The sequence below is a fragment of the Carcharhinus amblyrhynchos genome, chromosome 9, assembly GCF_965287045.1.
Source record: "Carcharhinus amblyrhynchos chromosome 9, sCarAmb.v2.hapA, whole genome shotgun sequence".
In the NCBI taxonomy this organism is placed as follows: domain Eukaryota; kingdom Metazoa; phylum Chordata; class Chondrichthyes; order Carcharhiniformes; family Carcharhinidae; genus Carcharhinus; species Carcharhinus amblyrhynchos.
The window spans coordinates 102,455,392-102,482,866 of record NC_137332.1 but is presented as its reverse complement, the minus strand read 5'-3'; the positions used below and the strand labels follow the sequence as shown (position 1 = coordinate 102,482,866).

Here is a 27,475-nt window from a genome sequence, read left to right as displayed (position 1 = left end):
AGGACGGTCTCAACAGGGATCTTGGGTTCATGTCGCACTATCTGTAACCCCCGTGACTTGCCTGTGTTTGCAAAACCTCACTTACTGTACTGTCTGGAGACAATACACATCTCTTTAAACTGTGATCAGTGCTCCTACCACTCACATTGTCAGCCACTTCAGGTCTTGAACAGCAGGTTAGGTGTAAGGATTCGCATTTTAATCAGTAATCTCTAAACTGTCTGTGCTTTATATGCTCTGTCTGAGGCCAGAACTCTCCATTCACCTGACGAAGAGGGTAACCCCTCGAAAGCTTGTGAGAATATTATCAAATAAATAGGTTGGACTAAAACCTGGTGTTGTCAGACTTTTTACTGTGTTTACGCCAGTCCAACGCCGGCATACCCACATCATATTAAGCTTCCAGTCAGTGTCTTAACTGGGGAAAAGGCAGGAAAGTGGCAGGCTTCCCTCATCCCTCCCGCCTCAATAAATTGCCCCCCCGCAATCAAACTCCCATCTGCGGAGGGCATTAAGTTCCCCTTTCTGTCCTGTCACATTTGAACCCTCCTGTGCCTTGGTTGACATTATGAATAAGGTATAAACTCAGAAAAGAATATTGTGAAAAGCTACGTTCAGATGCACATGACTGTTCATCTAAGCAATATGCCACTTGAGGAATGTTTCACTCCTGATTTGCAGTTTGATGAGGAGGAAGTTTACCAGAAGATCAAGTCAGGTCGGAATGAACTATCTGATCTGGCTGCGTCCAGCCTGGGTCCATGCATAAACATTCCCATAACAATCTCCAACAACTGTGTCCCCCTCAAATCCCCACTGATTCCTCTGGAGTCTGGTAACTGGTCAAACTGATTCTTGATAGAAAAGTCCATTACTCCCGTACAGTGAAGGAACTGGTTGACGAATGTGGTAATTTGACAAGGACACGGGTGTTTCATAGAATCATCGAATCATACAGCGTAGAAGAGGCCCTTCAGCTCATCGAGTCTGCATCAACACATTAGAAACACGTGAACTCCTACCTAATCCCATCTGTCAGCGCTTGGCCCATAGCCCTGAATGTCACGATGTGCTCATCCAGGTACTTTTTAAAGGATGTGAGGCAACCCGCCTCCACCACCCTCCCAGGGAGCACATTCCAGACCGCCACCACCCTCTGGGTAAAAACATTTTTCTTCATAATCTCCCTAAACCTCCTGCCTCTCATTTTGAATCTAGGTTCCCTCGTAACTGACCCTCAACTAAGGGGAACAGCCACTCCCTATCTACCCTATCCATGTCTCCCATAATCTTGTACACCTCGATCAAGTCATCCCTCAGTCTTCTTTGCTCCAGTGAAAACAACCCAAGCCTATCCAACCTCTCTTCATAACTTAAACGTTCCATCCCAGGCAGCATCCTGGTGAATCTCTTCTGCACCCCCTCCAGTGCAATCACATCCTTCCTGTAATGTGGTGGCCGGAACTGCACACAGAACTCTAGCTGTGGCCTCACCAAAGTTCTCTGCAAGTCCAGCATGACTTCCCTGTTTGAATGCTTTACTTGCAAGAACACAAAATAACATGGCACAGCTTGGGTGCATTCGGAAGTCTGATGGCAGCAGTGAAGAGCTGTTCTTGAGTCGGTTGGTACATGAAGTGTAGACGGAGTCAATGGATGGGAGGCTGGTTTGAATGATGGACTGGGCTTCATTCATGACCCTTTGTAGTTACTTGGGGTCTTTGTCAGAGCAGGAGCTGTACCAACCTATGGTGTATCCAGAAAGGTACAATGTATTGCAATACTGTGATACAATGTTGGTTACTTCTGAAATTTCTCATACAGACACAGTCAGTTGGATTGAAATGTCTCTCACTAGCATGGTGGTCGTGTCTCTCTACTTCCCACTCTCAGGGGGCGATTTTACCATTTTGATTCTAAGTGCTGAATCTGGGCACAATTCAGATCCAACTTGGAAACCTGTTCTCAGTGGCCTCCAGAGGCACCCAGCTAGAAAAAAATTGCGAGTCTGATTCGCACTGTGGGCGGGGCTTATCGCGCCCGAAACGCTGCAGCTCCGATCGGAGGCTTCAACTGCGCATGTGTGGTGAAAAAAATACCGAAAAATGCTCCCCTGTCACATCGCTCCCGGGCCGCAAAAACAGATAAAGTGGCTCGGAAGCAAAAAGCGGGAGCAATGACCCACACACATATCGCCCCACTCCCACAATGGAACAGTCTCCCTTATTCACCCACCTTCCTCGGCTACCCAGGCCAATTGTGACCCTCTGTCCCCCTTCCCCCACCACCGATCGCCTGCAGAGTGGCAGCTGACCCCCTCCGCCCCTGCATTCCATTGCACCCACCCCCCCTCCTCCAGAGAGCCATCTGGCCTCCCTCTCCCACGCCCCCACCATCCCACCAGAGAACCATCTGGATACCCTACCCCCCCCCAACCAGAAAGCCATCTGACCTCCCTCCCCACTCCTCCCCTCCAGCCCCACACTGCATGCATTAAGTGCATACAAATACATTTAAATTGACGTTGTGCCTGTTTTGGGCGTGGTTCAGATCAATGCCATTTTTGGGCCTTGGCAAAGTGGGCATCTGTGTGGATGCGGGCGCGGATCGTGCTAATCACCTCACGTCCGACTTTACCAAGTTTTCACACCTAAAAATGGGCGTGATGCAATGGTAAAATTGGGCCCTCACTTTGATTTGATTTTGATTTTGATTTATTTTTGTCATATGTATTAACATATAGAGAAAAGTATTGTTTTTTGCGCACTATATAGACTAAGCATACTGTTCGTAGAGAAGGAAAGGAGTGAATGCAGAATGTAGATGAGAGTGGAAGATAGAATTAGAAGGTATGCTGGGCACAGCTTGCAAGAAGTTGCCTCACTCCGGCGCGATCTTGAATTTAAATTTGATGCCCGGACACAGTAGATCCAGGTGGGATTTTGGCTTCCCGCCCATCGACATTTCAGCTTGCAAGGGTGCTGCCTTCAGTTGTGGCGTGATATGAAACTTGGACAAAAATTGGGCAAACTTGCTTCCCAAAGTCCTGCCTGCCATTCCTTCTCAGTCCTTATTCCATACAATTCGCTCCGCTAAACCATTAGAAGATGAAAAGGAGCCGTGCGTACATGGTGCATCCCATTCCTCTGCATGAACTTCTGGAATAACTCACTCATGAATGTTATGCCGTTAACGGGGAAAAGAGAACCCGCTAAGCCATGGGTTGCAAAAAACATGATGCGGCATCTCTTGGAGCTGCGCTGTTGCTCATGATGGGTGCACTTGGCCACTGGGCGACACAGTGGTTAGAACTGCTGCCTCACAGCTCCAGGGATCCGGGTTTGAGTTCCGATTTGGATCACTGTCTATGTGGAATCTGCACTTTCTCCCCATATCTGCGTGGGTTTCCTCCGGGCACTCCAGTTTCCTCCCAAGGTCTGAAAGACGTGCTGAGTTAGATGCATTGGTCATGCTAAATTTTCCTTCAGTGTACCCGAACAGGCACTGGAGTGTGGCGATTTTCGCAGTAACTTCATTGCAGTGTTAATGTAAGCCTACTTGTGACACTAATGAATCAATAAATAAACTCAGAATGCATGTCCACAATGATTGGAAATGTGACCCATGGAAGGCCCTGCAAATTTCGCACGAAGCCTGGATCAGGGACACTGGCACTCCCATGGATGTAATGATGCTCGTGGTGCCATGTTTAGGTCAACACTGAGGACAGGCTTTGCCCTTCCTCTCCAAATCCTGGCCATCAGATAGAATAGAATAGAATAGAACCCCTACAGTGCAGGAGGAGGCCATTCAGCCCATCAAGTCAGCACCGACAACAATCCCACCCAGGCCCCATGCTTGTAACCCCATGTATTTACCCTGCTAATCCCCCTGACACCAAGGGTCAATTTAACATGGCCAATCCACCTAACCAGTATATCTTTGGACTGCAAGAGGAAACTGGAACACCCTGAGGAAACCCACGCAGACACGAGGAGGATGTGCAGACACCGCACAGATATTGACTCAAGCCGGGAACTAAACCTATGTCCGTGGTGTTAGGAGGGTGCAGTGCTAACCATTGTGTCACCGTGCCACCCCACTGTGTGATATCACTAAACTTTACATTCAGGAGATGCCCAGATGAGCTCTGGGACATCAGTGCAGGGATCCCTCAGGCTAATGTCCTCGACCCAACCATCTTCATCTGCTTCATCAATAGCCTTCCCTCTGTCACAAGGGGATGTGCAGGCAAGAACACAGTGGAAGGGGATGTGCAGGCAAGAACACAGGCTTAGTGTGCAGGCAAGAACACAGTGGAAGGGGTGTGCAGGCAAGAACACAGACTTAGTGTGCAGGCAAGAACACAGTGGAAGGGATGTGGAAAAAATGTGAGATTATCCATTTTGATATCAGGAAGAGATGTGCATTTCTTAAATGGCAAGAGATTAGAACGTGTAGATTATTGACAAGATTTAAGTTGAAGTTTATTTATTGTTAGTGTCAGAAGTAGGCTTACATTGCAATGAGGTTACTGTGTAAAATCCCTCAGTTGCCACACGGCAGTGCCTGTTCTAGTACACTGAGGGAGAATTTAACATGGCCAATACACATAACCAGCATGTTTTTCGGACGGTGGGAGAAAACCCATGCAGACATGGGGAGAACGTGCAGACGCTGCATGGTGAGCCAAGCCAGGAATTGAGCCCAGGTCCCTGGCACTGTGAGGTAGCAGTGCTAACCATTAGACCACCATGCTGCCTGATGAATTCCAATGAACAATAACGTTAGGGTTATTGAGATAGTGGGTGTAAAAGGCATTGAAGCGTCCGATCAGCCATGATCTACTAAGTGGCGGAGCAGACTTGAGGGGCTGAATGCCGATATCCTGACCTCACGTTCCTATATACAAAGGGACTTAGATCTAATTAGTCAGTAGGTTAGATTTGAACTGTTGTGCCTTTATAAATATTGTAACACAGTTATGGGAAAGAGTGAAAATCTAGCTGTTTGGATGCAGATGACTGCACATCAAAGCAATATGTTTCTTAGAAATGTTGTGAGTAGTTCTGAATTGCAGTTTGATTAGGAGGAAGTTTTCCTGAAGGGGCTTTTCATAAAATCAGACTGCAGTTATCTGATGGCCTTGGTTCCATTCAGCCTGGGCTAATGCAATGAACATTCCTGTAACATATCAATAATCCCAAATATGGCCCCACATCCAACCATCACCTATTCCTCTAGAGATCTTCAGGCAACTGATCAAACAGGCTCTATGTGCACAACAGCCCTTCACTAATCGTGAGCCTTTGCACTACAGGACAATTTAGCATGGCCAACCCATCTAACCTGTACATCTTTGGGCTGTGGGAGGAAACTGGAGCACCCAGAGGAAACCAGTATTTACAGATGCATCCTTTCCGGATGTACCACAGATTGGTATCGCTCCGGAGTTGAGGGGGTTGAACTATGAGGAGAGGCTGAATAAACTAGGCTTGTACTCGTTAGAGTTTAGAAGAATGAGGGGAGATCTCATTGAGACATATAAGATGATGAATGGGATGGACAGGATAGAGGTGGAGAGGCTCTTCCCGCTCAGAAAGGACAGTAGGACTAGAGGGCACAGCCTCAAGATAAAGGGGGGGCAGTTTAGAATGGAGTTGAGGAGGAACTTCTTCACTCAAAGGGTGGTGAATCTCTGGAAATGAAGTGGAGGAGGCTGCCTTGCTAAATATTTTTAAGACGCGGGTTGATAGGTTTTTGATAGGCAAGGGGATTAAGGGTTATGGGGAGAGGGCGGGAATGTGGAACTGAGACACGACAGATCAGCCATGATCTTATTGAATGGCGGGGCAGGCTCGAGGGGCTAGATAGCCTACTCCTGCTCCTATTTCTTATGTTCTTATGTTCTCTGACCCAGAAACTACAAAGGGTTGTGAATGAAGCCCAGCCCATCATGCAAACCAGCCTCCCATCCATTGACTCCATCTATATCTCCTGCTGCCTAGGACAAGCAGCCAGCATAATCCAGGATGCCACGCATACCAAACATTCTCTCTTCCACCTTCTTCTGTCAGGCAAAAGATATAAAAGTCTGAGATCACGTACCAACTAACTCAAAAATAGCTTCTTACTTGCCGCCATCAGACTTCTGAATATCTGCTTTCCTAGTCTGTTGACTTCTGACCAATGTCTGTTGGAACTACACCTCACAGCGCCAGGGACCCAGGTTCAATTCTGCCTTGAGGTAATTGTCTGTGTGGAGTTTGCACGTTCTCCCCATGTCTGCATGTGTTTTTTTTTGTTTTATTTGACTAGATTTATCATTGTCACATGTATTGGGATATAGTGAAAAATATTGTTTCTTAAGCGCTGTACAGATAAAGCATACCGTTCATCGAGTACATAGGGGAGAAGGAAAAGAGGGGATTCAAAATATGGTGGTACAGTCATAGTTAGAGAAAGATCAACTTAGTGTGAGGTAGGTCCATTCAAAAGTCTGATGGCAGCATTGAAGAAATTGTTGAGTAAGTTGGTACATGGCCTCAGAGGTTTATGTCTTTTTCCCGACAGAAAAAGGTGGAAGAATGTATGTCCGGTGTGCATGGGGTCCTAAATTATGCTGGCTGCTTTTCCGAGGTGGCAGAAAGTGTAGACAGAGTAATGGATGGGAGGCTGGTTTGTGTGATGGATTGGGCTACATTCACAACCCTTTGTTATTTCTTGCTGTCTTGGGCAGAGCAGGAGCCATACCAAGCTGTGATACAACCAGAAAGAATGCTTTCTATGATGCATCTGTAAAAATTGGCGAGAGTCATAGCTGAAATACCAAATTTCCTTAGTCTTCTGAGAAAGTAGAGGTGTTGGTGGGCTTTCTTAACTATAGTGTCGGCATGGAGAGACCAGGACAGGTTGCTGGTGATCTGACACCTAAAAACTTTGAAGCTCTTGACCATTTCTACTTTATTCCCATTGATGTAGACAGGAGCATGTTCTCCACTTGGCTTCCTGAAGTCGATGGCAACCTCCTTCGCTTGGCATGGGGGTAGAGGGGAGGATGCATTGAGACAGTAAATGTATGGGGTATTTATTTAAAAAGGCAGTTAAAAGGAGGAGAAAGGGCACAACTTAAAGTTGTTGAACTCAATGTTGAGTCCCCAGGGCTGTAAGATGCCCTCTTGGAAGATGCTGTTCCTCCAGCTGGCATTGGGTTACACTGAAGAAGCCCAGGATGGACGTGCAGTCCTGACAGCAAGGTGCAAAGTTAAAATGGCGTGCAACAGGAAGATTGGGAGTCACGCGTGTGGATTGAGCGAAGGTGTTCTGCAAAATGGTCACCTAGCCCGCATTTAGTCTCCCCTATTGGGCCTACTTTGAGTCATAGAGTCATCGCGCAGGACTTTAGGACCGCGATAGCCCCAAGACTGGAAAATTCCATCGAGGTAAGTGGACCTTTGCATTGCCCGTGTCCGCTCACCATGGGAACACTCCACCCATAATGAGGGCTCCCAGCTCCACTACCCTTTCAGACAGTGAGTTCCAGATTCCCATCACCTTCTGAGTGAAAAACATTTTCCTCAAATCCCATCTAAATCTCCTGACTGTAAATCTATGCCCCCTGGTTATTGACCCCTCTACGAAGGGGAAAGGTTTCTTCCTGTCAACCCTCTCATACTTTGTACACTGCAATCAGGTTTCCTCCCTCAGCTTTCTCTGCTCTAAGGAGAACAGTCGCAACTGGAGCTGGAACGCTCCATCACAGCTTCCTCAGAACATTATTAAGTTAGGTTGAGTATTGTTCACATAAAGGCCATTCATTGTGTCAGATGATCTGGAACCAAGACCATGAAGTAACTTTGTACCGCATTCACAACTACTGCCTTGTACTTACATAGCCCAGTTAGCGGAGTTTGTCAATGAGCAATAGTAAGGTTTAGACCTCTCACTGATGAAATCATCAAATTTTCCATGTGATTGCCAAATCTTCCTTCCTCTTTTGTTGTACAGAGTGGGTCAGACACTATCCTTTCCCCCTCTGGGACTGGGTGGGACAGTGGGTCAGACACTGTCCTTTCCCCCTCTGGGACTGGGTGGGACAGTGGGTCAGACACTGTCCTTTCCCCCTCTGGGACTGGGTGGGACAGTGGGTCAGACACTGTCCTTTCCCCCTCTGGGACTGGGTGGGACAGTGGGTCAGACACTGTCCTTTCCCCCTCTGGGACTGGGTGGGACAGTGGGTCAGACACTGTCCTTTCCCCCCCTCTGGGACTGGGTGGGACAGTGGGTCAGACACTGTCCTTTCCTCCTCTGGGACTGGGTGGGACAGTGGGTCAGACACTGTCCTTTCCCCCTCTGGGACTGGGTGGGACAGTGGGTCAGACACTGTCCTTTCCCCCTCTGGGACTGGGTGGGACAGTGGGTCAGACACTGTCCTTTCCCCCCCTCTGGGACTGGGTGGGACAGTGGGTCAGACACTGTCCTTTCCTCCTCTGGGACTGGGTGGGACAGTGGGTCAGACACTGTCCTTTCCCCCCCTCTGGGACTGGGTGGGACAGTGGGTCAGACACTGTCCTTTCCCCCTCCGGACTGGGTGGAACAGTGGGCCAAACATTCCCCCTTCTCAGTGAGAACTGGGTACTTTGTTGGATCAACATATTTACAAATAACATCCTTGAGTTGCTACACTGCACCCTATCTCTATAACCTTCTCCAGCCCCCTCCTATCTCTGTAACATCCTGTAGCCCCAAACCCACTCTAGCTCTGTAACATCTCTAGTCCCTACACCCTTCCTATTTCTGTTGCCTCTTGCATCCCGTACACTTTTCCTGTCTCTGTTACCTCCTCCAGCCCTGACACCCTCCCTATCCCTGGAACCTCCTCCAGCCCTGACACCCTCCCTATCTCTGTAACCTCCTCCAGCCCCGACTTCCTCCTTAAATCTGTACTTCCTCCAACCTCTACACCCTCCCTATCTCTGTAACCTCCACCAGCCTCTATAACCTCCCTATCTCTGAAACCTCTTCCAGCCCCTATACTCTCCCTATCCCTATATCTCCTCCCATTCTCTGCAACCTCCTCCAGCCCCCATACCCTCCCTCTCTCTCTCTGTAGCCTCTTCCAAACTCCACAACCTCCCTATCTCTGTAACCTCCTGCACTCCCTACGGCCTCCCTATCTCTGTAACCTCCTGCAGCCCTTACACCATTCCTATCTCTGTACCTCCTCCAGCCTCTACAAGCTCCCTATCTCTGCACCTCCTCCAGCAACTACACCCTCCTTTCTCTGTACCTCCTCCAGCTCCTACACCCTCCCTATCTCTGTAACTTCCTCCAGGCCCTACACCCTCCCTATCTCTGTAACGTCCACCACCCTCTAACCTCTGTATCACTGTAACCACCTCCAAGCTCTACATCCTCCCTATCTCTGTACCTCCTCCAGCCCCTACTCCCTCCCTATCTCTGTAACATCCACCAGCCCCTACTCCCTCCCTATCTCTGTAACGTCCACCAGCCTCTATAACCTCCCTATCTCTATAACCACCTCCAAGCTCTACACCCTCCCTATCTCTCTACCTCCTCCAGCCCCTGCACCCCCCCATCTCAGTTACCTCCTCAATCCCCGACACCCTTTCTATCTCTGTACCTCCTCCAGTTCCAACTCCCTCCCTATCTCTGTAACCTCCTCCAGCCCCTACACCCTCCCTATCTCTGTAACCAACCCTAGCTGTATACTCCTCCCTCTCTCTTCAACTCCTCCAGCCCTACATTTCTATGCAACCTTCTCCAAACCCCATAACCTCTCTATCTCTGTAACCTCCTGCAGCCCTACACTGTCCCTATCTCTGTAAACCCCTGCAGCCCCTAAACCCTCCCTATCTCTGTACCTTCTCTAGCCCCTACACCCTCCCTTTCTCTGTAAACTCCTCCAGCACCAACACTCTTCCTATCTCTGTAAGCTCCTCCAATCCCTATACCCTCCCTATCTCTGTACCTCCTCCAGCCCCTACAACCTCCCTATCTCTATAATCTCCTGCAGTCCCTACATCTCTCTATCTCTATAACCTTATATGCAGCCCCTACACCCTATCTCTATAACGTCCTCCAGCCCCACACACTCCCTATCTCTATAATCAACTCCAGCCCCACACTCCTGTCACTCTCTGCAACCTCCTCCAGCCCCTACACCCTCCCTGTCTCTTTGTAACCTCCTCCAAACCCCACAACCTCCCTATCCTTGTAACCTCCTGCAGTGCAAAACACCCTATCTCTGGAACCTCCTCCAGCCCTTACACCATTCCTATCTCTGTACCTCCTCCAGCCCCTACACTCTTCCTATCTCTGCATCTCCTCCAACACCTACACCCTCCCTATCTTTATATCTCCTCCAGCTCCTACACCCTCCCTATTTCTGTAACCGCCTCCAGCCCCTATACCCTCCCTATCTCTGTAATCCCCTCCAGCCCCTACACCCTCCCTATCTCTGTACCTCCTCCAGCTCCTACATCCTCCCTATCTCTGTACCTCCTCCAGCCCCTACGATCTTCCTATCTCTATAACCTCCTCCAGCCCCAACACCCTCCCTACTTCTGTACCTCCTCCAGCCCCAACACCCTCCCTATCTCTGGAACCTCATCCAGCCCCGACACCCTCCCTATTTCTGTACCTCCTCCAGCCCCGAGCCCCTCCCTATCACTGTAGCCTCCTCCAGACTTGACACCCTCCCTATCTCTGTACCTCCTCCAGCTCCAACACCCTCCCTCTCTCTGTAACCTCCTCCGGCCTCTAAACCCTCCCTATCTCTGTAAACCCCGTCCAGCCTCCACATCCTCCCTCCCTAACTCTGTAACCTCCTCCAGCCCCTACCCTCTCCCTCTGTCTGTACCCCCCCTCCAGAACCTACGCCCTTCCTATCTCTGTAACCTCCTCCAGCCCCTACACCCTTCCTCTCTCTATAACCTCCTCCAGCCCCTACACCCTTCCTCTCTCTATAACCTCCTCCAGCCCGACACACTCCCTATCTCTGTATCTCCTCCAGTCTCTCTGGAATCTCCATGTAGCTTCACTTCTGAGCCCTTGAGCAGTGTAGATTTTAAATGTTTCACGATTAGTTACAGGGCCTTCAACCTGAGCCCCGAGCTCTGAAGTTCCTTCCCCACACCAGCTTCCTCTCTCTAACTCACCTTCCTCCTTTGAGACATTTCTTAAAACTCTCTGTCCGAGTATTCAGCCAGCTGGCCTTAGACCTCTCCTTGTGTTTCACTGAGGATCATTGCTGAGGAGAGCTGAGGGGATGTTTGTACCACATTGAAGCACTATATAAACCCAGGTTGTTGTTGTTGATCTCTCATTACTCATCCTCCTCTTCTCCCCTGTGGAAAGTAGGAATTGATCCTTATTTCCTCTGTTGAGACTCGAAGACTGGACCACTTGGGCGAATCACAGAATTGTTGCAGTGCAGAAGAAGACCATTCGGTCCACCAGCTCTGCTCTCCCAATGCACATCATGACTCAGTGCCATCCCCTTGCTTTTGACCCCCATGCCCTCTGCACATTATTTCTATTCAAATAACCATCTAATTCTCTCTCCAATGCCTCGATTGAACCTGCTCCACCACACTTCCAGGCAGAACATTCCTGACCCCAACCACTTGCTGGGTGGAAAAGATTCTTTTAACATCGCAGTTGCTTTTTCCACGAATCTCTTTAAATCTGTGCCCTCTCATTGTCGATCTTTTTACTGGCAGGAACAGTTTGTCCCTGTCTACTCTGTCCAGCCTATTCATGATTTTAAACATCTCTATTAAATCTCCTCTAACCCTACATCTCTCCAAGGAGAACAGTCCCAACCTCTCCAATCTATCCTCTTAACTGAAGTTTCTCAGGGCAGCAGGGTGGCACAATGGTTAACACTACTGCCTCACAGCACTAAGGATCTGGTTCAATTCTGGCCTTGGGTGACTGAGTTGTGCGTGGAGTCTACACATTCTCCCCGTGTCTGCGTGGGTTTCCTCCGGGTGCTCCAGGTTCCTTCCACGCTCCAAAGATGTGCGGATTAGGTTAATTGGCCAAACTGAATTGACTCTAACTGAGTGTCGGGGGATTAGCAGGGTTAATACATGGGTTAAAGGGGATAGGACCTGAATGGGATTGTCATCAGCGCAGGCTCGATGGGCTGAATGGCCTCCTCCTATATTGTTGGGATTCTATGATTCTCATGCCTGGAACCATTCTTGTGAACCTCTTGTACAGTCTCTCCAATATGTTGACATCCTCCCTAGAGTGTGGCACCCAGAACTGTACACAATGCTCCAGCTGAGGTCTAACTAGTTAAAAGCAAATTGCTGCAGATGCTGGAATCTGAAACCAGAAGAGAAAATGCTGGGAAATCTCTGCAGGTCTGGCAGCATCTGTAAGGAGAGAAAAGAGCTGACGTTTCGAGTCCAGGCGACCCTTTGTCAAAGCTGAGTCCATCTGGACTTGAAACGGTAGCTCTTTTCTCTCCTTACAGATGCTGCCAGACCTGCAGAGATTTCCCAGCATTTTCTCTCTTGAGGTTGTATAAGTTCAGCAAAACCTCCTTCCACCTACAGTCTATGCTGCAATAAGTAAAGCCCAGAGTATTGTGGGCTTCATTAAAGCTCTTTCCACCAATCCTGCTTCAACGATCCCTATGCTCCCCTTCAAGAGTTTAAGATTTGTCAGTAGGAACACCAGATATCAAAAACATTGCGAACAGAGAACTTGGGGAAAGCGGCTTGCTGGAGAGCTGAGGGACACATGTCTTGGTCGACCAGTTGTGAAAAAAGGAAATTACATGATCAGAGGAGGGGAAGAGATAAACTTCCTGAAAGAAACGATTATAGTGACTTGGTAATAACTGAGCGAGGGGGGAAGTTTCACTACTGTGTACTCTGGACCATACTTCTCAAATTTCAGCTCATTTCCCTTCCAGGCAGTAAGCAACAAAGCAGAGATTCCTATCAGGAGGCACAGCAGAGACTCTTAAACCTGAGTCGTGCGAGATGAAATGATATGCTCCACCCTGAAGGCAAACAAGCAGTCTGGACAAGTCGGCACAGCACTGCAAGATACAGCACAAACCCTTGACTGTTGGAGGCAGGCAGCAGCAAGAGCTCAGCGTAGAGACAAGACAGCTCAGGAATAGTTTGGCGCTATTTGGGAGCCGAGTGACGGAGGTGACTATGTAGAGGCCGCCAGCACAAGCTGTTCACGGTGAGAGCTTTTTGTTTATGCTTCTTCTTTCAAGGTTTTTGAACTCCTGCAGCTTTGAAGCATTCTCGTGGTGCATTCACTGTTGTAATGTAGGAGACGTGCTTTGTGCTCAGTAAGCTCCCACAACCAGTGTCATTGAACGAGTCTGCACCTACAACAATCCCACCCAGGCCCTATTCCCGTAACTCCACATATTTTCTCTGCTAATCCCCCTGACATGAGGGTCAATTTAGCATGGCCAATCAACCTAAGCAGCAAATCTTTGGTGATTGTCATGGTTATCAATAGGGTGGCACGGCGATTAGCACTGCTGCCTCATAGCGCCAGGGATCCAGGTTCGATTCCCGGCTTGGGTCACTGTCTGTGCAGAATCTGCACATTTTCCCCATGTCTGTGTTCCTCCGGGTGCTCCGGTTTCCTCCCACAGCCCAAAGATGTGTGGGTTAGGTGGATTGGCAATGTTAAATTGCCCCATAGTGTCAGGGGGACTAGCCAGGTTAAATAAGTCGGGTTACAGAAATAGGGTCTAGGTGGGATTGTGGTTGGTGCAGACCCGATGGGCTGAATGGCCTCCTTCTGCACTGTAGGGATTCTGTGAATTGGCTCTAATTTTCAGTGTCAAACACATCTTGTCATGATGGTTCTTTTTGAATTTAGTTTCCTGGGATGTGGGCGCACTGGTTGGGCACCGCATTTATTGCCCATCTCTAACTGCCCCTTGAGAAGGTGACAGTGAACTACCATCTTGAATCGCTGCAGTCCTAGTAATGCAGATATACCCACAGTGCTGTTAGGGAGAGAATGCCAGGATTTTGACCCAGCGACAGTGAAGGAACGGTGATACATTTTTAAGTCAGGATGGTGAGTGGCTTGAAGGGGGACTAGCTAAGGTAAAAGCAGGGGTTATGGGGATAGGACTTGGGTGGGATTCTGATCGTTGCAGACTCAATGGGCTGAATGGACTCCTTCTGCACTCTGGGATTCCATGGCACTATAACTTCCAGGTGGTGGTGTTTCCAGGTATCTGCTGCCCTTGTCCTTCTAGGTGTTATTGGTCGTAGTTTGGAAGGTGCTGCCAAAGGAGCCTTGCTGAGTTCCTGCAGTGCATCTTGGAGATGGTTTAGACGCTTGCTACTGTGCATCAATGGTGGAGGGAGAGAATGTTTGTGGCTGGGGTGTCAATCAAGCGGGCTTTGTCCTAGATGGTGTCGAGCTTCTTGAGTGTTTTTGAAAATTACCAGTTTACTGGTTTTAGACGAATTTGTTGAGGAACAGATATCGGCCTTACAGCCCACTGGGGGAGCTCCCCTGCTCCCATTCAAAATGGTGGCCATTGGGATGGCTTCCATCCAGCATTGAGAGTACATTGGTTTAACATTGGAGACTACAGGGTCTCAGAACGTCCGAAATGTGGAGTTTTGGAGACTACAGGGTCTTGGAATGTCCAAAATGTGGAGTTTTGGAGACTACAGGGTCTCGGAACGTCCGAAATGTGGAGTTTTGGAGACTACAGGGTCTCGGAACGTCCGAAATGTGGAGTTTTTTCAAGTAGCAGCTACTGCGAGACCTTGATATGTATGTCCTTGTCAGGCAAGGAGGAATTGGTCGAGCTAGGGAACCGTGGTGCACTAAGAAAGTTGATTCGCTGGTTAAAAAGAAAAAGGAGGCTTATGTCCGGATGAGACTTGAGGGCTCAGGTAGTGCACTAGAAAGCTTTAGATTGGCTAGGAGGGAGTTAAAGAGTGAGTTAAGAAGGGCTAAAAGAGGACATGAGAAGACTTTGGCTGATAGGATTAAGGAGAATCGTAAGGCGTTCTATAGATATGTTAAGAACAGAAGGTTGGTTAGGGCAAAATTAGGGCCAGTTAGAGACAGCAGTGGGAATTTATGTGTGGAACCGGAAGAGGTTGGAGAGGCATTGAACCAATATTTCTCTTCGGTGTTCACGCAGGGGGACATAAATGTAGCTGAGGATAACACTGGGTTACAGGGCTGTAAACTGGACAGTATTGCAGTTGATAAGGAGGATGTGCTAGATATTCTTGAGGGTTTGAAAATAGATAAGTCCCCTGGGCCGGATGGGATTTACCCTAGGATTCTCTGGGAGGCAAAAGAGGAGATTTCAGAGCCTCTGGCTCTGATCTTCAGGTCGTCGTTGGTCACTGGTATAGTGCCAGAAGATTGGAGGATAGCGAATGTTGTCCCATTGTTTAAGAAGGGGAACAGAGACTTCCCCGGGAATTATAGACCAGTGAGTCTTACTTCTGTTGTGGGCAAGGTTTTAGAAAAAATTATTAGGGATAGGATTTATAGTTATTTGGAGAGTAATGAATTGATTGGAGATAGTCAGCATGGTTTTGTGGAGGGTAGGTCGTGCCTTACTAACCTTATTGAGTTTTTTGAGAAAGTGACTAAAGAGGTGGATGGGGGTAAGGCAGTTGACGTGGTATATATGGACTTTAGTAAGGCGTTTGATAAGGTTCACCATGGAAGGCTTCTGCAGAAAATGCAGATGTATGGGATTGAGGGTGATTTAGGAAATTGGATCAGGAATTGGCTGGCGAATAGAAGACAGAGGGTGGTGGTTGATGGTAAGTATTCGTCATGGAGTTCAGTTACGAGTGGTGTGCCTCAGGGATCTGTTTTGGGGCCTCTGCTGTTTGTAATTTTTATAAATGATCTGGATGAGGGTATAGTTGGGTGGATTAGTAAATTTGCTGATGACACCAAAGTCGGAGGTGTGGTAGATAGTGAGGAAGGGTGTCTTAGTTTACAGGGAGACTTGGACAAGTTGCAGGGCTGGGCTGAGAGGTGGCGGATGGAGTTTAATGCGGAAAAGTGTGAGGTAATTCACTTTGGCAGGAATAACGGATGTGTAGAGTATAGGGCTAACGGTAGGACTCTGAATAGTGTGGATGAACAGAGAGATCTAGGTGTATGTGTACATAGATCCCTGAAAGTTGGGAATCAAGTAGATAGGGTTGTTAGGAAGGCATACGGTGTCTTGGCGATTATTGGTAGGGGGATTGAATTTAGGAGCTGCAGCGTCATGTTGCAACTGTACAAAACTCTGGTGCGGCCGCACTTGGAGTATTGTGTGCAGTTCTCGTCCCCACATTATAGGAAGGATGTAGAGGCTTTGGAGAGGGTGCAGAGGAGGTTTGGTATGGAGGGGAGGTCCTATGAGGAGAGACTGAGGGATTTGAGGTTGTTTTCGTTAGAAAGAAGGCGGCTAAGAGGGGACCTTATTGAAACATATAAGATGATTAGAGGTTCAGATAGGGTGGACAGTGATAGCCTTTTTCCTCGGATGGAGAAAGCTAGCACAAGGGGGCATGGCTTTAAATTAAGGGGGGGTAGTTATAGGACGGGTGTCAGGGGTAGGTTCTTTACCCAGAGGGTGGTGAGGGATTGGAATGCCCTGCCTGCTGCAGTTGTAAATGCGCCTAGTTTGGGGGCGTTTAAGAGATCCGTGGATAGGTTTATGGATGGAAAGGGTTTGGTTTAGGTTAGAGGGTCATTGCTTTTTAACTGGTCGGCGCAACATCGTGGGCCGAGGGGCCTGTTCTGCTCTGTAATGTTCTATGTTCTATGTTCTAACCTTTCACCCAGGAGTGGACGACTTCTGATGGTGCACATTCCCTCTGGACATTGGGACTGTGGGAACAGGTTCTACACACAAATCTCTGATGTAGGATTTGAACCAACAACCATCATGAATCAGAGTCCAAGAACCATAGAATCCCTACAGTGCAGAAAGAGGCCATTTGGCCCATTAGGTCTGTACCGACTTTCCGAAAGAGAATCCCACCCAGGCACGTCCCCCTCCTACACTTTCTCCGTACCCCATGCATTCACCATGGCCAATCTATCTAATCTACACATCTTTGGACACTAAGAGGCAGTTTACTATGGCCAATCCACCAAACCTGCACATCTTTCAGATTGTGGCAGGAAACCGGAGCACCCGGAGGAAACCCATGCAGACACAGGGATAACATGCAAACTCCACACCCACAGGCACCCAAGGCTGGAATTGAACCTGGGTCCCTGACGCTGTGAGGCAGCAGTATTAACCATTGTGCCACTGTGCCCCCGATTGAGTGCTGACCCTTGGCTGACAGTTGAGTTGCCATGTATACGCTGGCAGTTGCCATTGTCAGCATGTCCACTGTGACTCCAGAGTCCGGAGGCAGCAAGGTTTCTAAAATTCCAAGGATAGGGAAATCAGGATGTTGAACATGATCGGATGGGGAAAGCAAGATAAAATGTGGAAATTGGGAAAGTTTGAAGAGTACAGAAAGGCTGTTCTGAGGATAGGTTTGCTGGCATTTTGAAGATTGGGGGGGGTTAGTTGTCTAGCTGAGCTGTTTGACGGGGATTCAGTGAGGTGGTAGCAAAGAAAGCGGCATGGAGGCACAGTGGTTAGCACTGGTGCCTCACAGCACTGGGGATCGGGTTCAGTTCTGGCCTTGGATCACTGTTGGTGTGGAGTTTGCACATTCTCCCCATGTCTGCGTGGGTTTCCTCCCGATGCTCTGGTTTCCTCCCACAGTCCAAAGATGTGTGGGTTAGGTTGATTGGCCATGCTAAATTGACCCTTGTGTCAGGGAAGAATTAACAGGGTAAATATGAAGTGTTACAAGGATAGGGCCTGGGTGGGATTGTGGTCAGTGCAGCCTTGCTGGGCCGAATGGCCTCCTTCTGCACTGTAAGGATTCTATGTTTCAATGAAAGTCATTTCCCATAATTGGGATGGGGTGCAGGAAAGTTGAGAATGAGGGGACCACAATCTTAAAAGTAGGACCAAATCATTTCAATGGCTACTCAGGGGTAAATGCCAGGAAGAACTGCATCATACAAAGGGCTGTGGGGATCACGAACTCTGTTAGTCAGCAAGCTTGTGGATGCTGGAGGAGTATTGGAGCTTTCAGGATTGCGAGCAGTAGATTTTTTATTAGGAAGGAGTGTGCGACTCAGTGGCACAGTGTTTAGCAGCGCTGCCTCACAGCTCCAAGGACCTTGGTTCAATTCCCAGCTTGGGTCACTGTCTGTGTGGCGTCTGCACATTCTCCCTGTGTCTGCGTGGGTTTCCTTCAGGTGCTCCAGTTTCCTGCCATAATCCAAACAACATGCTGCTTGGGTGGATTGGCCGTGGTAAATTCTCCCTCAGTGTACGGACGGGAGCCGGAGTGTGGCAACTAGGGGATTTTCACAGTAACTTCATTACAGTGTTAATGTAAGCCTTGGGCCAGAATTTTGGAGCAGCACAGTGGTTAGCACTGCTGTCTCACAATGCCAGGGACCTGGGTTCAATTCTGGCCTCGGATCACTGTCTGGGTGGAGTTTGCACATTCTCGCCGTGTCTGTGCGGGTTTCCTCCGGGTGTTATGATTTCCTCCCACAGTCCAAAAGATGTAAAGATGTGCTGGTCAGGTGGGTTGGCCACGCTAAATTGCCCCTTAGTGACAGGGGAATTAGCTAGGGTAAATGCATGGGGTTATGGGGATAGGGCCTGGGTGGGATTGTGGTCAGTGAAGACCTGATGGGCCAAACAGCTTCCTTCTGCACTGTTGGGATTCTTTGAAAGTGTTTCGTGCATGATCTGACAGACTGTTGGAAAAGGTCGGACAGGCTGAATAGCTTCTTCCCATTCCAAATAATGCTGTGATAATGGAGGAGGGACAAATGGAGAGTTGTCCTTTTGCAAAAACACAGTTTCACCTTGACTAGAGCCAAGGGTCAGCAAACAGGAAGCGTTAGTGCAATTTTTATTATGATTTACTCACAGGATGTAGGCGTCACTGGCTAGGCCAATATTAATTAGCCATCATTTATGTGTTTAGAGAAGGCGTGATACCAGGATGCCGATGGCAACCGATCATGATAAAAGAGGCCGGACAGAAATTCCTGCCATTCCGAAAGATAAATGTGGCGGAAACAGTCAGCCCTCGCTTCACCTCAATCACGCCATACCGCTGCAATTCCTCAATTCCACGACCAAAACCCAAAGACTTTCTCCCAAGGCGTATACACTTATTTATTTCTTTCATGGGATGCTGGCTGGGCCAGTGCTTATCTCCCATCTCTAATTGCCCTTCAGGGCACATTTAAGGGAAAGCGATGGCCAAGTGGTATTATTGTTAGACTATTAATCCAGCAGGTCTACTAATGTTCTGGAGACCTGGGTTCAAATCCTGCCACAGCAGATGGTGGAATTTGAATTCAGTAAAAAATATCTGGAATTAAAAACCTAATGATGACCATGAAACCATTGTCAATTTTCGGAAAAACCCGTCTGGTTCACTAATGTCCTTTAGGGAAGGAAATCTGCCACCCTTATCCGGTCTGGCCTACATGTGACTCCAGAGCCAGAGCGATGTGGTTGACTCTCAACTGCCCTCCAAGGCAACTAAGGATAGGCAATAAATGCTGGCCAGCCAGCAACGCCCATGTCCCAAAAATGAATTTTAAAAAAATTTTATTTTTATTAGTGTCACAAGTTGGCTTACATTAACACTGCAATAAAGTTACTGTGAAAATCCCCCAATTGCCACACTCCTGTTTGTGTACTGAGGGAGAACTTAGCATGGCCAGTGCACGTAACCAGTACATTTTTTGGACTGTGGGAGGAAACCAGAGCACATGGAGGAAACCCATGCGGACACAGGGAGAATGTGCAAACTCTGCACAGACAGTGAACCAAGCCCGGAATCGAACTCTGGTCCCTGGCACTGTGAGGCAGCAGTGCCAACCACTGTGCCACCATGTCGCCCAGTGAACCAGATTGGTTTTTATGACAGTTGACAATGATTTCATGGTCATCGTCAGACTTTTAGTTCCAAATTTTTTGTTTATTGTGTTCAGATTTCAACATCTGAGATGGTGGGATTCAAACCTGGGTCCACAGAACGTTGCTGTGCGGTATCTGGATTTCTAGCCCAGCCACGCCACTGCATCTCCTCTGCCCTTTATGCAAATACCCAATCTGTGGGATGTGTTTTGGGTAAACGATTGATGGGTACGGGTAAGAACAGCAACCTGATGTTCCAAAGAACAAAGAACAGAAAAAAGTACAGCACAAAAACAGGCCCTTCAGCCCTCCAAGCCCATGCTGAACATAATGCCCCAACTAAACTGAAAAAAACCTTCTGCTGTTACTCGGTCCATATCCCTCTATTCCCTCCCTATTCATGTACCTCTTAAATGTTGCTAATGTGCCTGCTTCCACCACCTCCTCTGGCAGCGTGTTCCAGGACCCACCACTCTCTGCATGAAAAACTTCCCTGCACATCTCCCTTAAACTTTCCCCTTTTCACCTTGACTGTGTGCCCCCTTGTAATTGACACTTGCACCTGAGGAAAAAGCCTCTGACTATCCACTCAGTCTATGACTCTCATAATTTTGTTGACTTCTATCAGGTCTCACCCTCAGCCTCCACCTTTCCAGTGGAAACAATCCTAGTTTATTCAACCTCTCCTCTTAGCCAGTGCCCGAGACCAGGAAACATCCTGCATTCTCTCCAAAGTTTTCACATTCTTCTGATAGTGTGGTGACCAGAACTGCATGCAATATTCCAAATGCAGCCTAACCAAAGTTTTATATAGCTGCAATTATTTCTCAACTCTTGTACTCAATGTCCCAGCTGATGAAAGTAAGCATCCCGTATGCCTTCTCAATCACCTTGGCCACATGTGTTGTCACTTTTAGAGAACTCTGGTCCTGCATGCCCAGATCCCTCTGTAAGTTAATGTTCCTCACGGTTTCTGCCATTTACAGTATAATTTACACCTAAATTTGACCCTCCAAAATGCATCACCTTGTATTTGCCTGGATTCAACTCAATCTGCCATTTCTGTGCCCAAGTCTCCAATCTATTATATCCTGTTGTATCCTCTGACAATCCCTGGCATAATCAGCAACTCTGCCAATCTTTGTGTCATCTGCAAACTTACTAATCAGACCCCCTACATTTCCTTCCAGATCATTTATATATACTACAAACAACAGAGGCCCCAGAACTGATCCCTGCAGAGCACCACCATCTATTCCAGCGCCCCCCCCAACTACCAATTCCCCTGCCCCCAACCCACCCTATCCCACACCCCACCCTCTGCCTTTCCCATGCCCCACTGCCCTCCAGACCTCTGATGGCAGAAGGGGAGGTCTCAGAAGTTTGTGGCCTAGATAAAACAATCAAGAAAACAAAGGGTATTTAATCTTTATCACGAGGATATAGATGTATAAGATAAAGAAGTCTTGCTGCAGTTATACAGGTGAGATCTTACCTGGATGAGTGTGCAGGATGGTCTCCTCCTGCCTTAGATGAGGGTGCATCAACAGCTCACTCAGTTAACGATGGTGAAGGGGCTGTAACGAGAGCGGAGAGTGCATAGAATGGGCCAAGTCACTCTTGAGTTTAAAAGGGTGAGATCTGATCTCATTGATTGTTACAGGGCTTAACAGGATAGAAGCTGAGAGGTTGTTCAGTTCTCCCGCCCTCCCTCCCCTTCCCAAGCCACTGGAAAGTCTAGACCGAGGGGCTATGGGTTCAAGATGAGAGGGTGGCCACTTAGGCCTGAGATGTGGAGAAAGGCCTTCTCTCGAAAGACCATCAAACAAAGGTCTTGGATCTTCCATCATTGAGTATATTCGAGACTCAGACTGTGGTTTTGGGAGCCAGGGAACTCAAGGGACCTGGAGTTGAGTTGGAGATGATTCTATTGAAAGGAAGAGCAGGCCCAGCGGGCTGAATGCCTGACTCCTGTTTCTTTATATTCTTATGTATTCTCATCCTTATACGTCCAGTTAAATGGCCCGTCTTTGTTAACTCTCTCTTCATTCCTCCTCTTTATCCACCCCCCTCCCCCCTACCAAACTCCAACCTCCCTCCCTCTTTCCCACTTCTTCTGAAACCTCCCCTCCCCTGCCCGCCCTAACCAACACCAAACACAGACCTGGACTTGGCCGAAGACGTTTGTCCTCACCGACGGGGAGGGGGAGCGCGCGGGATGGAGGAACCGAAGGCCAAAGCCGCCCCCCAGCACCGACTGCTTCGCGCCACGGCCAAGGTGCAGTTAGCCAACCGGATGCTGCGGGGCAAGTGCCTCCGCAAGATGCCGTCGGCCCGCCTGACTATCGGCTGCGTGGCGGCTGCCAGTCGCCACCCTCCGGTCAGGAGACGGGGCACCGGCAGGAAGCTGCACAGCAGGAAGACGGACCCGGCCCTCCACGGCAAGCTGGGCTGGACGATTGACGCGGACACCAAAGCCGTCTATCTGCTGCTCCTGTTCTGCCTGATTGTGGGCCTCCAGGTCTACAACGCCTACGAGAACCTGGACGACCACCTCCTGCTCTACGACGTCGACCAGCTGGAGAAGACCGTGCACCGGGAGCTCCTCGGGCAGACGCTGGCGCTGAACAAGCTCACCAAGCTGCTGAGGGACTACCTTGGCACCTACGTGCACGACAAGCCCCTGTTCCTGTCCATCAACGGCCCGGCTGGCGTTGGGAAGAGCTACCTGGGGAGGCTGATAGCCAAGCACTTCAAATTCCAGCTGGGGCCGGGGATGGTCCTCCAGCACTCCGTCAGGTACCAGCAGCTGGCAGGACGTTCCGGGTGGCACTCCGACCTGGCGGCCCGGATCTCGGCCGTCTTCTCCGAAGCCCGGCACGCCCAGCGCATCCCGGTTCTCCTCTTCGACGAGATGGAGCTGGCGCCGCCGGAGCTCCTGAGCTTCGTCGGGCGCCTCCTGCACTCCGAGCACCCCAGCGCCGTCTACATCTTCGTCAGTAAGGTGGGCCACGACTGGATCATGCAGTCCATCCGCCGCAGCAGGCCGGCGCACCGGGCCACCCGCTACCTGGCCCGGCTCAGCCAGGAGCTGGCGCAGCAGTTCAGGCGGCGGCACCCCGTGTGGCAGGTGCCGGAGATCATCCCGCTCTGCCCGCTGGAGCGGGCCCACGTGCTGCAGTGCTTCCACCAGCTGATGTACTGGGAGGGTCTCTACCCCAGCCAGCAGCAGCTGGAGACGATGGCCAACACCATAAACTACTACCGCGCCAAGCAGAAGCTGTACGCTCAGCAAGGCTGCAAACGTGTCCCCTCCATGGTCAGGAAATTCACTCAGCAGAAGCGTCTGGGAGAAATGGAGAATAAAGTGGTCACCCCAGGACACAAAGACCATGGAATGTGTTCAGACCAGGTCATTTCCATACTCGACCACTCCTTCATTCATTCCTGAAGCACGGCTGGGAACACACCGAGTGCGGGGTGAGGAGAACGCCACATGGGGCGGGCATCACCTTGTCTTTTCCAATCTTACTCATTTCTTCTGCCCTTTGGACTTCAAGTGACATTGCCTCAGAAATTCACCAACACGTGCGCGCGCGCAGACACACACACACACACACACACACACACACACACACACACACACACACACACACACACACACACACACACACACACACACACACACTCAAACACAACACACACACACACACACACACACACAACACAACACACACACACACACACACACACACACACTCAAACACAACACACACACACACACACACACACACACACACACACACACACACACACTCAAACACAACACACACACACACACACACACACACACACACACAATCACATAATCACACACACTCAAACACAACACACACACACACTCACACACTCTCTTTCTCACACATACACACTCACACAAACACACACACACTCACTCATATACTCACACAAACACACTCACTCACACACACACATGCACACACACTCACACATGCACACACACTTATACACACACTCACTCACACTTTCTCTCTCTCTCTCTCACACACACACACGCCTTCATACCCCCTCACACTCTCTCACACGCACACACACACGCACACTCACACACAATCTCACACTCACACACATTCTCACATCCTCATACTCCCCTCACACTTCTCACACTGACACTCTCACATACACTGTTGCACTTTCTCACCTATACACACACACCCTCAAAGCCTTACACTCTCACGGTCTCACACACACCCTTGCACACACTCTCAAACTTACACTCACACATCCTCAGACACACTCTCAAATGTACACGCTCGCACACACTCTCACATCTGCACTCTCACACATCCTCACACTCTCTCACGCACACTCTCATACACACTCACACATACATATGCCCATACTGGACACACATGCAATAAAAATAAATTTATTAGGTGATTCTACAGTGTCACAACTTGTGTTTTTTTTCATTCATTCATGGGTGTTGCTGACAGCGTTTATTGCCCATCACTCATTGCCCTTGCTCGGAATGGTTTGCCAGGCCTTTCAAAGGCAGCTCAGAGTCAACCACATTGCTGAGGGTCTGTTGTCACTTTTAGGTCAGCCTGGATTCTCCAGAGGGCGGTACTGAGCTAGGTGCGTTTTCACAGCAATGGTTTCATGGACGTCATCAATTTCAGATTTCTACTGATTTCAAATCTCACCATCCGCCATGGTGAAATTCGACCCTGGGCCCCTAGAGCATTATGCTGGGTCTCGCATTACGAAGGTAGTGAGAGCCATTGCCTCACCTCCTGCTAGAAAGTCATTATCTGAATCTCTGACACCCCCTAGTCCCAGAGGCCAGAATTTCACACTCCCCCCCATCGGCAGGTGTTTAGGTGGATGGGGGAGTGTAAAATAGCATGAATGGACTTCCTGCCTGCCCCAACCTCTCAAGACATTAATGGTGGGTCAAGCCAGTTCTCAACCCACCCTTACCTCAATGAGACCTTTATATGGCTAGATGTTGAACACCAAAGGGTCTTTTCCCACTGAGTCCCCATTTTGAGGATGGTTGGAAGGACATCCTGCATATGGGAGAAGCCCAAATATGATTTGATTTAGGCCTCAGCTAGGAAGGGGTCACCTTCACAAGAAACCCCCTTCATTGTCCAACCCACTGTCCCACCCAGTCCCAGAGAGGGGGAAAGGACAGTGTCTGACCCACTGTCCCACCCAGTCCCAGAGAGGGGGAAAGGACAGTGTCTGACCCACTGTCCCACCCAGTCCCAGAGGGGGAACGGACAGTGTCTGACCCACTGTCCCACCCAGTCCCAGAGGGGGAAAGGACAGTGTCTGACCCACTGTCCCACCCAGTCCCAGAGAGGGGGAAAGGACAGTGTCTGACCCACTGTCCCACCCAGTCCCAGAGAGGGGGAAAAGACAGTGTCTGACCCACTGTCTCACCCAGTCCCAGAGAGGGGGAAAAGACAGTGTCTGACCCACTGTCTCACCCAGTCCCAGAGAGGGGGAAAGGACAGTGTCTGACCCACTGTCTCACCCAGTCCCAGAGAGGGGGAAAAGACAGTGTCTGACCCACTGTCCCACCCAGTCCCAGAGGGGGAAAGGACAGTGTCTGACCCACTGTCCCACCCAGTCCCAGAGGGGGAACGGACAGTGTCTGACCCACTGTCCCATCCAATCCCAGAGGGGGAAAGGACAGTGTCTGACCCACTGTCCCACCCAGTCCCAGAGTGGGGAAGGACAGTGTCTGACCCAGTGCCCCACCCAGTCCCAGAGGAAGAAAGGACAGTGTTTGATCCCTGCAGGACCAATAATCATAGAATCATAGAACCCTACAGTGCAGAAAGAGGCCCTTCGGCCCATCGAGTCTGCTCCGAACACAATCCCACCCAGACCCTACCCCCATATCATACCCACTAATCCCTCTAACCTACGTATCCCTGGATACTACGGGGCAATTTCTTAGCACGGCTGATCAACCTAACCCGCACATCTTTGAACTGTGGGAGGAAACCTGAGCACCCAGAGGAAAACCACGCAGACACAAAGAGAATGTGCAAACTCCACACAGACAGTGACCCGAGCTGGGAATCGAACACAGGACCCTTAAAGCAGTAGCGCTAACCACTGTGCTACCGTGCTGCCCTTAAGATAATATCTTAATAAATTGGATGTTTCCAAATTCTCTATCTTCCTTGAGGCGTATTTGTTTTTAGTCATTGAGATATGTATCGCTGGCAGCTCCTATATTCATACAAATCCTTCATTGCCCTTGAGGAGATGGTGCGTTCCTGCCTTGCTGCAGCCCATGTGATGTAGGTATTCCCACAGTGCTTTGAGGGTGGGAGTTTCAGGTTTCTGACTCAGTGACGATGAAGGAGTGGTCGATATGTTTCGAATTCAGGATGGGGAGTGGTGATTGCAGGTGGTGGTGTTCCCATGTATTTGCTCTTCTGTGGGAGGAAACCGGAGCACCCAGAGGAAACCCACACAGACACGGACAGAATGTGTAAACTCTACACAGATAGTGATGCAAGCCGGGAATCGAGCCCAGGTCCCTAACGGTGTGAGACAGCAGTAGTAACCACTGTGCCACCCATTACTGTACTCTAGCTCTAACAGTGGCCTCACTGAAGTTCTATACACCCCAACATGGTTTCCCTGCTTTTGTATTTCATACCGTGCTTGATAAAGACAAGTGTGCAATTTGCCTTTTTCACCACCCTGTTAACATGTCCTTCCGCCTTCAGAGATCAGTGGACGAACATGCCAACGTCCCTTTCTTCCATCATCCGCCCCAGGCAGTTGCGCCTTGCCCGGGTGGCTCTCACCAGGGATCCGCCAAAGTGGTGCCAGGATGTCTTCCACATTCACCTCTCCCACCGAGATGACACTGTCAAACAAATTAATGTTCCAACAATGACCAGTTTTAGCATTGTCTCTGCCCATGTACCCAGGCTAAAGCCTGGAATTCTAACCAGGTTTGATAAAGATAAGGAATTTCTAGCAGAAGGGGAATCAATGGCTTTCACTAGATTAGTAACCCAGAGACCCAGAGTAATGCAAAATCCTGTGAATCTTGGGAGGCACGGTGGCACAGTGGGAGTGGCATGGTGGCACAATGCGAGCAGCATAGTGGCACAGTGGTTCGCACTGTTGCCTCACAGCGCCAGGGTCCCGGCTTCAATTCCGGTCTCAGGTGACTGTGTAGAGTTTGCACATTCTCCCCATATCTGCATAGGTTTCCTCTGGGTGTCCCCGTTTCCTCCCACAGTCCAAAGATGTGTGGGTAAGATGGATTGGCCATGCAACATTGACCCTTAGTGTCAGGGGGACTAGCAAGGTAAATGTATGAGGTTATGGAATAAGGCCTGGGTGGGATTGTAGTCAGTACAGACTCGATAGGCCAAATGGCCTCCT

The 27,475-nt window shown here is 49.4% G+C and overlaps 1 protein-coding gene across 1 annotated transcript; it reads left to right on the top strand.

The window, feature by feature from the left end:
• The first annotated feature begins 12,895 nt into the window (after positions 1 to 12,895).
• Positions 12,896 to 23,661, top strand: LOC145348508 (torsin-4A-like). Its single transcript, XM_080196697.1, has 2 exons — positions 12,896 to 13,233; positions 22,189 to 23,661. The coding sequence occupies exon 2, from the start codon at positions 22,245 to 22,247 to the stop codon at positions 23,475 to 23,477; it is 1,233 nt and encodes a 410-aa protein (XP_080052823.1). The 5' UTR covers positions 12,896 to 13,233; positions 22,189 to 22,244; the 3' UTR covers positions 23,478 to 23,661.
• The last annotated feature ends 3,814 nt before the right edge of the window (positions 23,662 to 27,475 follow it).